This window comes from Plectropomus leopardus, chromosome 7 (assembly GCF_026936395.1).
Source record: "Plectropomus leopardus strain MGB_pleo_1.0 chromosome 7, ASM2693639v1, whole genome shotgun sequence".
Lineage (NCBI taxonomy): Eukaryota > Metazoa > Chordata > Actinopteri > Perciformes > Serranidae > Plectropomus > Plectropomus leopardus.
Window position 1 is genome coordinate 1234802 of NC_142182.1, and position 10199 is coordinate 1245000.

A 10199-nucleotide genomic window follows, 5' to 3' on the forward strand; every position below is an offset into this window, starting at 1 on the left:
ACAATCAATATTACAAATAGATTTCTAAAAATAAATAGTTTGCACCAGTTAGCCTTGGCCTCCGAGGCTTCAGCCCTGATTAGTTTAGAAGAAAAACACAAGAAAATGTGATTGTCCTACATGGTGTGTTCAAGAACCGCTGAAAATTTTAAAATCCAACAATAATTTCTGTTTTAACAGTTTCTGGCTGCAGGTAGTGGTGTCATTTTGATTTTTTTCCTGGAAGGTTTGGAAGGCATGTTTATTTTAAAAATCACCAAAATTAAAAGAAAAAGATTTTTAAAAGCCCAAAACATTATTAAAGAAGAAAATTACAAAAAAAATATGTAATCACACAAAAAATAAATAAATCCATAAATAGATAAATAAATAAATCACCCAAAATTTTGTAAGACAAAAAAGTGGCCCAAAATTCTTTTTTTTTTGTGATTTAATTTTTTTTTTTAAACCTTTGTGTTATTTTCTATTGTATGGTGATTTCCTTTTTCTTTAACGTTTTCGGGCAGTTGTTTTTTTCTTTTTCTAACAATTTTTAAAAACATTTTCAAAACGGCCGCGGGTTCGATTCTGGCATTGACTCTTTGCTGCATGTCGCCCTCTCTCTCTCTCTCTCTCCCCCTTTCACGCTTAGATTGCACATTAAAGGCAATAAAAGACCCAAAAAAATCTAAAAAAATAAATAAATAAATAAAAAAAGTTCATCAATTTCCCTTCGCTTCAAACTATTTGTGCTTTTTTTCTGTTACAATTTTTGCAGATTTATTTATTCTATTTTTTTATTTGGGTGATTTTTTTAAAGAAAACATGCATTTCAAACCTGCAGGCTCACCAAAATAAAAATAACATAATTAGCACCATTTATTACACTCAGAAACTGTAAAAAGAAATTATTGTTGAATTTTTGAAATTTCTGATAGCCTTTGAACACATCATGCGGGACGAACACTTCATGCATTTTCCCCGAGTCACTCGGGGAAAATGCAACAATATCTGTGTCTTTGTGGAGAATCAAAAATAATACTAATAATATTTTTTTTTAAAAATCCAAAAAACAAAAAAAAAAAACAAAACCAAAACAGCCACCCGAGCTCTGATGAATAAAGAACAGTCCCTTAGGCCTATTCTTAATTTTAAAACACACATTTGAGATAAATATTAAGATCTGGGGCTTGGATGCAGTTTTATGTGTGATCAGTCGGGTATTGAAAGGGTTTGGTAAAAATTAATAAACCCTCAGAAGAGTTTCCAATCCTCCAAACTCAACCTTGAAAAGTCTGGAGTTAACAGGGCTTTTTCACACTAAAACTGGAAAAAACACTTCAAGGAATAATCCCAAACAATAATAAGTTTTGGATTGACAGCCACCGTGTCTCACCAACGGCACCTTACAGAAACTTTAATATTTAACATTAACCGAGTACTTCGGTCAGTCCACACCACGCTCGGCTCTTCTTGTGCTTCTCTCGTTTTAAGGGTTGAAAACTGCGTTTTTATAAAGAAAACATCTAAACATCTGGATGAAAAGTTATTCTGCAACATGACGATTTTTAACACGTTCCTCAGTTTGTATTTATATTTCCTTTCCATGCAGCCAGAGATGACTTTTTTTTATTGCTTGTTTTGCACGACAAAAATATAAACGAGCAAATAATGCTTCACTTAAACTCTTTGAAACCTCAACAAGTCAACTTGATTTTTTTTCCTCCAAAAACATGGGCAGAAGGCAAAGAGCAACGTGAGGAAATGACCCAAATGATGATACCATAAATAAATTAGTAAAGATCCCTGAAATTAAATTAAACACAATTACAAAAAAATAAAACACAAAATTTATAAAAATTGCTTAAAAATTATAATAATGCTTTAACATCATTTTAAATATGTGACTGATGATTATAAATATAGCTTCTTCCTACCTTTTTAAAAAATTTAATTTCTAAATTTTCTTATTTCCTGTAATTGGTGGAAGATTTCTTGCCGAGTTGCTCATTGCCTTTTTTTTCATGGTTTTTGTCTTTTTTCAGGAGAAGGTGAATGCAGCTGCACATAGCGTTTTGGTTTTTTGTTTTTTGCTCTGACTTTTCCTTCAAGTTGAAAATCTCTGATTTTTTCGGAAAGTTTTTGTCTCTACACGGACGCTCAGCCTGACTCTAGTTTTCAGATTGTTACAGTAAGAAATCAGAGATGATATTTGAAAATGGCTCAAGAATTTTTTTTTATTGAGTGGCGGATGAAATTCTTTTTTTAAATTACTGTTTTCCAAAAATCTCTTATCATTTATGAATTGGAAAATCTGACGGTCGCCTCTGGAAACACACGAGGCACAAACAGCAGGAGCACAGCGGAGGAGATGAGATTAAAAAAATCAAATGTAAAAAGAGCCGCGAGCTCAAAGTCTCTCTGCAGCGTCCGAAACAGAACCCGCAGAAACCTTGACCTTTCACAAAAAAAATACTTGATCTGAAAGCGACACGAGGACACTGGCAGCAGCGTGACGTGCCAAAAATCAATAAATAATCAATGTGACGTCAGACAAACCGATTCCTAAAACTTTATGCTCCCAAAGACTAATTCATGGAAATAATAAAAAGTCCAGTTTTCACTTCACACACCAGCAAACATCTGCAATCAGAGCTGATATCTGAACATTTCAGTCTTTTCATATTTTCATCCAAAAACAAGCGAAGTCAGGATGACAGCGAAGGCGACGTCGTCCTCAGCTTCACTGTTATTTAAAAAAAAAGAAAAGTGAAAAGTGTTAAAATGTGGCTTCTGCCCTCTGGGAGAATATTTTAACCACTACAGACGGTAAACTACACGGCCAAAAAGTACGTGGACACCCAAACTTTACAGAACAGCCTCCGAAACATCTGGAAACGCGATGGCATCATATTCTTCTGCAAACCAAAATGCTGCAGGCAGCGAGCGGTTAAGTTTAGGCACCAAAAAAACACGCAGTTATGGTTAGAAAAGGATCATGTTTGGGCTTGGAAAAGAAAAAAAAAGTTTGGGGCCAAAACCACAGCTGGAAAAGCTGCCAATGTCTTGCATATAAAATAAAATAAAAATAAATTAAAATTAAAATTAAAAATAAAAAAACTGTGCGACTCGGGTCCCTAAAAAACTCATCGTTTGGTGGCTAATAAACTTCTGGAAATCCGCCATCGCCTCCGAATCCAGACGACAAGTTCGGCTCTGAAGCGTTAATGATGATTATGAAACGTACAAATGTGCCGTTCTGGTGGTTTACAGAAACGTACGTCGCCCGCAGGGCTGGACGATGCTTTCTCAGATCATCTAATGGGCTTTAAATTATTTATTAACCCTTTGACACCTGGATCAAAACCAGTTTGCTCGTGCTGCGTTCAGACTCCTTTCAGAAGCTATTTTAACCCCTTCACACTCGGGGAAAATTGCTTGTTTTTTTTTTAAAAACATGGAAAAGAAGGAAATCAGAAACATGATGAGTAATTTCACACAAATTGCAAAAAATTAGGTGACGAAGAAAATGACCTGAAATCTAGTTATAAAAAGGGGATTATTATTAAGTTATCAAAAAAATATGGAAAAATTACAAGAAAATACTGCTTATAATAATATCCATCATATTTTTAAAATTCTGGTGCTTTTATTACTTTGGTAGTAGCTACTGATGATTATATATTTTTAATTATTTTACAGAATTACTATAATTTTTAAGCTTTCCTGGCAAATTTTAGGTACTTTTCCTGGTACAGATTTCTTGCTAACTTCTGGGTCATTTCTCCTTTTGTTGCTTGTTAATTTTTCCCTGTGTTTTTAAAATAAATAAATAAAGCCAATTTGCCCAATTTTCAAAAGGGTTAAATAAATAATGTGATTGTATTTTCTCTCTATCTTTGCTGAGCAACAGTTTTGTGTGAAAGGACATAAAAGCCGGTCCAACGGAGACGCCTGTCCCACATACAAGCCTGTGGAGCTCAGTGGGCTTTTAACTGAATTTTTACGGTATGTGGACGGAGGTGTCCGCATATTTTTGGCCATACAGTGCACGTTTTGTGACACAGACCGAGAGAAAAACTCTAAACATTACCAGCAAACTGTTTATTAAAACATCAAATGAGCTAAAAGCCTGATCGTTAGTAGAAATGGTTTCCGTCTCGCTTCATAATCAAACAGAATGATGTGACGGCTGATCTGAGGACAGACGCACGAGAAGCAGGCGAGGTCAACGTCCCTGTGGACGCCCATTCACTCATTCTGTCCCTCGTCGTGTCTCCGTCTCACTCGCTCATTCACTCGGAGATTCACAGTAAGATGGAGATAAGGCAAAACCAGGAGCGGCGCGATGGCGAGCCTGCTGTCGCGTCTCTGCTCTCACAGCGCAAACCTGCTGGACGCTTCCTGCGACGTCTCACAGACGGACAGACGGACCGCCCTCTATGACTGCTGGTACGGAGCAATTCATACTTAAAATAGAAAAAAAAGCAACCCACTTTTTTTCTTATATATATAAAAATGCTCAAAAACGTTTGGCGCTGAAGCGAGCTCCTCAGCACCGTCGGGATTCGTTAGAAAATTGTAAGAAATTCTTTAAAAAGAACTCCGTCCTGCGTTGCGTCTCAGTGGAACTCCACAAACTCCTCCAGAGTTTTGGGGATCTGGTTGCGGTACGTGATCTGGTGCTGCCGCACGGCGCGCGCCGCCAGGCACTTGAGGCTCATCTTCATCTGCGTCTTCAGCAAGATCTCCGACACGCCCGTGGTGCTCTTGTCCAGCGGCGTCTTCTTCTGCTTGTTGGTCATGTCCGTGTGGGCGCCGGCCTCCACTAGGTTGATGATGATGGCGTGCAGCGTGAGGAAGTCGCTGATGGGCCGGTTGTACTGCACGATGACGTGCAGCGGGGTGTTGCCCTCGTGGTCGACGGCGTTGACCTGCGCGCCGCAGTCCAGCAGCAGCTTGGTGACCTGCGCGCTCGGGAAGCTGCAGACGTCGTTGGTGTGGAAGTCGTCGACCGGCGTGCTGGAGCTGATGGCGAGGTGGAGCAGAGAGGCGCCGTCGCGGGAGCGCGGGTCCAGCTGGATCAGGTCGTAGATGTGCTTGTTGATGCGTGCGCGCTCCTCGTCGCTGCAGCTGGTCTTGGTGGAGATGCAGGCCAGGTACAGGAAGGTGAAGACGTTGGACTCGTAGTTGTCCATGGCCTGGGGCAGCTCGGACTCGGCCGCCGCCTCCACGCGAGCCATGCTTCGCTGAATCTCCAGCACGCTGCAGCTCAGCACCTGCTCCACGGCCGAGGCCAGCACCTGCTCCTTCAGGTGGACCATCTGCGAGAACACCTGGGCGAAGCGCAGCAGGTCCTTGTGCGTGTTGCGGTTTCCTTTCTGCCGCAGACGGAGCGCGTGAAGCCACAGTTTGATGCACTGTTCAAACTCCATGTTGTCAGCGTACACGGCGCCGCGATAGATGATGGGGTGCGACACGTCGATGTTGTCCGAGCCCAGAACGCGCTCCCGGATCATCAGCCCCTCCATGTGCAGAGCGTCCCGGTCCACCCTGATGGCCTCCAGTTCTTGAGGTGTCCTGGACTCGCTGCGGCCGCCGTAGGCCTCGATGGCGGGCAGCAGCTGCTTGGCGATGATGTTTTCTGCGTCGCCGTAGCGCTCTGTCATGGCCATGTGCAGGTAGTGGTAGGTCCTCTGGATGTCGTAGTTCTCCCGGTCGTTGGCGAATGAAGCGCCGAGCAGCTCCAGGGCCTCGATGCGGCTGCGCGGGTCACAGTCGGCGTGCGCCAGCAGCAGCTCCACCACATCTGCTTTGCAGCTCTCTGCGGCGACCTTCAGTGGCGTCATGCCGTGTCCGTTCACCACCATGCCCGCCTTGCAGCGCACCAGCTCTTTGACGATCTCCAGATGGCCCGCCTCCGCCGCAAAGTGCAGGGCGGTGGCCCCGCAGTGCGCCTTGGCGTTGGGGTCCGCCCCCTGCTCCAGCAGGAACTGTACAACGTCGGTGTGGCCCTTGTAGGCGGCGATCATCAGGCAGGTGTTGTTGTACTTGTTGGTGATCTTGATGTCGGCGTTGTGTTCCACCAGGTAGCGCACGATGTCCAGGCGCCCGTCGAAACAGGCGGCCCGCAGCGGGGTGGAGTTAGTGATGGTGGTGTGGTTCACGTTGGCGTGGTGACTCAGCAGCAGGCGCACCACCTCAAAGTGTCCCGCGCCAGCCGCACACCACAGCGCCGTGGCCCCGTCGATGACATAGCTGCAGGACAGACAGAGGACAGTTAACCCGTTTTCAAATGTGTAATTATCATAATTATATAGTTTTTCCATTTTCCCTAAACATTTTCCTCCAGCTTTATATATATATATATATATACACACACACACACACACACACATACACACACACATATATACATATATATAAACATAAAATTTTCTCCCTTTTTTTTTTTTTTTTTTTGCTTGTTTTTGGGCCATGTCTTGTTAGATTCATTCATAGTTTTTTCACAGAGTCCATAAAAGAAAAAATAAAGAAACTAAAATAAAGAAACAAAACAAACAAAACACGGAGATAAACACGGACAACATTCACTGTATAGGAGGGAAATTATCCGAGAAGGGAAAAACTATGTGGATAGTTACAATAATTTTAGATTAAAATTATATTACTGAATATATACATTTAACACACACACACACACACACACACACACACACACACACGTGTTGACTCAGATATGTGATCCTTCTTATATATTATTATTATTATTATTATTATTATTATTATATATTATATATTATATTGGCAGTTTTAATGTTATCCTCTCGTTTTTTTTTGCTTATTGTGTTTAAATTAATATTTAATATTTAATATATTAACATTAATATTTCATACATTGTTTACATATATTTGGGTGAACTCTGCAGAGAAACGGTGCCTTACCCGTCAAACCGGACCGTGCCGGTCTGTTCCGTGTCCACTCGGTAGTGGTCTACGAGCAGCCGGACCACCTTGTCGTGTCCGTTCCGGGCCGCGATGATGAGCGGGGTGGACCTCTGGCCCGCCACCTGGGTCACGTAGCTCAGCAGGTACCGGGTCTCCGCCTCCGAGTGGTTGTGCAGCAGCGCGGCCAGGGTCAGGACTCGGCCCTCGCTGGCTGCCTTGTACACGTAGCCGGCCAGAGACTCCATCTGAGCCCCACGGGTAGCCGGGACCGGGACCGGGACCGGGAGCAGGACCCCCGCTCTCTTCTTCGCAGCTGGCGCCCGCAGAGTCCGCTGGTCCGGAGCGAGCCGCCTCCCATTAAACTGTCGGAGCCGGTCCCAGCTCACACATGAAAGGGTCCGCGGCTCCGGTACGGACACACGAGGAGCGGAGCGGGTCCCCGGGGCCTCACCGGCGAGCTGTCCGGTACCGAGAGTCCAGCCGCGGCGTGTCTGGGTCCGGGACTCCGCCGGTTAGCTCGGAGCTAACGATGCTAACGTCAGCGGAGCGACACCTTTCGGGTCCGGGTTCACGTGATCCCGCCGGGAGCCTCTTTTCTCCGGTAAAACCGGTCTGCCGGTGGAGTCTGCCGTCTACCAACCCACACAGCGACGAACGTTTTCAACGAAAACGCCACAAACACTTTGTTTGTTTGTTTGTGTGTTTGTTTGTTTCACCTTCTGCTAACTGCCATCTCCCGGAAGTTACCGCGCAACGTAAAAACACCTCCGACTGGAACTTTCGCCACTTCATTTAAGTTCCTGCTCTTCTTCTTCGGCTGCGGAGTTTTATGGCGGTTTGTGTCCACGAGCGTTGATTTCCCGCCACCTGCTGGAGTCTGCCGGTTTAACGGTGAACACCGTTTACGAACAACAGATACGGTAAACATTTTTATTTATTTTTTATTTTTTTATTCATTCATTTATTCACTCATTCATTCATTCATTTATTTATTCATTTATTTATTATATATATAATATATATTATATATTTATTGAATGCAGTACTCGTCACACATGATGTGTTCAAGGACCGGCAAAATGTGAAAATCCACAATAATTTCTGTTTTTACAGTTTCTTGCAGTGAAAAACTCTTATTTTGGCACTTTTATTTTGGTGGGTCTGCAGGTTTGAAAGGTATGTTTTCTTCAAAAATCACCAACAATTTTAAAAGAAATTTTTTTTGCCCCCCAAATTTTAGAAAATAAGAAAAAAACCTTTTCTTTCTTTAATCTTTTTTTAATCACTAAAAAAGTAATTTACATTTTTTCTTAAAAAAAACTTTTGGTGATTTTTTTTCATTCATTTATTTATGTATGTACTTTTACTTCAGAGGTCTGGGTTGTGTCTATATGTTTGCAAATCACTGAAACACCTCTGATTTAAAGAGACTTTTTGTTAAGCGGATTCAGTAGTTTTAATATTCTGTCTGAATTTTCGACAGGCTGATTATCCTGCAATGTCCATGTTCAGTTTGACTTTATTATTTTTTTAAGAAATATTTATTTATTTACTTTACATTTGTGATTTACCTGTTGTGTTTCTGACGTGTTTTCATGTCCACATTTTTAATCGTCATTTTTTGATTAAAAAGAGTACCTGTGTGGGATCTTGTGCTGATGTTTGCTGGCTGACCTGGGATCAGTCAGACTGCAGTCACAGTCAGGCCCGTTTTGGGGGATTGGTGGTGTGTGCGGTGAAACCAGATGAATGTTGTTTTTATCAAACAGCAGGTGGAGGTTTAGACAGATTACAGGCTTAATGTGCAGCAGATCAACCTGCAGTTTAACTCCGAGCTGCTGAGATTTTTCATCAAATGATTTGTTCCAGTTCAAGGGCAGCTGAGAGGAGACGAGAAGAGGAAACAATGAGCGGGAAAAGTCAGAAACATACCGCCAGAGAGGATTTACATGTCAGAGCCAATCAGGAGAAATGAGAGTTTCAGAGGAGACGGCGTCGGGATTTTCATCGCTTCAGCATTCACTGAAATCACAAACGGTGTTTCAGCTGCAGTTTCACACAAATGGTGAGCTGGAGGAGAGAAATGCAGCCGTGCAGCCGGAGGAGACACAACGCAGCTCTGCACGCAGCAGCTTTCATGTGCAGGTTTGTGAGATTCATTTTTCATAATTAGTCCCTTAACCCTTAAAGACGCGGACATCAGTGTCCCGGTGCTGCACTCAGACGCCTTTCACAGGTTTGAAACCCGAGCACACTGGTTTAAATTCCTTTTTTTTAAAAGGCAATAATAATAAATATAAAAGAAATTATTTTTACATATTAAGAAAACTACCTGAAAATAGCTAAAAGAGAGAGAGAGAATTATTAAAAAAAAAAAAACATTGAAAAATAGGGGCTAAATATGCTTTATATGATATAATATGATAATATTTAAAATTAGGTTTTACACACACACACACACACACACACACACACACACACACATATTTATAAAAATCACATTTTTAATATGTAATTATAATAATTTAAATAAATAACATTTTATGTATATTTATATGTTTACTGATATATAGATATTTCTTAAAATAATTCTCTCTCTCTCTGTCTCAGCTAATTTTCCCAATATATAAAAATAATACATTTTAATATTATTATTATTATTGTTATTTCTATTAGTTATTTTGTTAAAGCCCTTTTCCAGGTCATTTCCTGTTTCTGTCTTTTTCTCTTTTAATTTTGACCCGTTTCTTTCTTTAACACATATCTAATCTCTTACTCCCTCCTGCCTTATTTTTTGATCAAGCCAACTTGCTCGGGTTTCAAAGGGTTAACTGTCACGAGTGTATATTTGTCCAGAGGACAATAGATTATGAATATGAAGACATAACTAGCTGCTGCTTCAGTGAAACAGACACCAGCTGACAGGAGTAATGGATTACTTTGTGCGCAGGAATCCGTCCTCTGTGTTCTGCAGCCGGACGGCCGGTTCTGTGCAGACGGAGCCGGTTCTGACCAAGTCTCGGTTCCAGCTGGACCTCTGGCTCTGCTTCACCGTCCACAGCTGGATCCTGGATGTGGGCCGGCCTGTCGTCATGGTAACAGCGTGATAACTGGTGTCCATTTCTGATAAAAGACAAAAAAAAGAAGAAAAAAGAACCAGAGAGAAAAGTTAAAAAGAAAAAAATAACATTTCTAAGGAGTTTAATTATTGTTTTAATTAAGTCTAATGTTAGATTTTTTTTCAAGGATTTCAAGACATTTGGGGATCCGAC

The 10199-nt window shown here is 41.8% G+C and overlaps 2 protein-coding genes across 2 annotated transcripts in view; one reads left to right on the forward strand and one right to left on the reverse strand.

Moving 5' to 3' along the window:
* Positions 1–4068: 4068 nt before the first annotated feature.
* Positions 4069–7530, reverse strand: fem1b (fem-1 homolog b). Its single transcript, XM_088079574.1, has 2 exons — positions 6925–7530; positions 4069–6237 (listed from the first exon to the last, which is right to left on the reverse strand). The coding sequence occupies exons 1-2, from the start codon at positions 7170–7172 to the stop codon at positions 4602–4604; spliced, it is 1884 nt and encodes a 627-aa protein (XP_087935700.1). The 5' UTR covers positions 7173–7530; the 3' UTR covers positions 4069–4601.
* Positions 7531–7851: 321 nt separating this feature from the next.
* The window catches only part of cln6b (CLN6 transmembrane ER protein b), an 8973-nt gene continuing 6625 nt past the window's right edge, over positions 7852–10199 (forward strand). The window contains exons 1-2 of the mRNA XM_088079575.1: positions 7852–9072; positions 9878–10022. Coding sequence (XP_087935701.1) covers positions 8990–9072; positions 9878–10022 — 228 coding nt within the window. The 5' untranslated portion in view covers positions 7852–8989. The remainder of the gene's footprint in view (positions 9073–9877; positions 10023–10199) is intronic.

Excerpts from the sequence above, each read along its gene's own strand:
- fem1b (XM_088079574.1), bottom strand. The coding sequence starts at position 7,172 with ATGGAGTCTCTGGCCGGCTACGTGTACAAGGCAGCCAGCGAGGGCCGA. Across the intron at positions 6,238-6,924 it reads GGCACGGTCCGGTTTGACGG|CTATGTCATCGACGGGGCCA; the intron begins GTAAGGCACCGT and ends TCTGTCCTGCAG.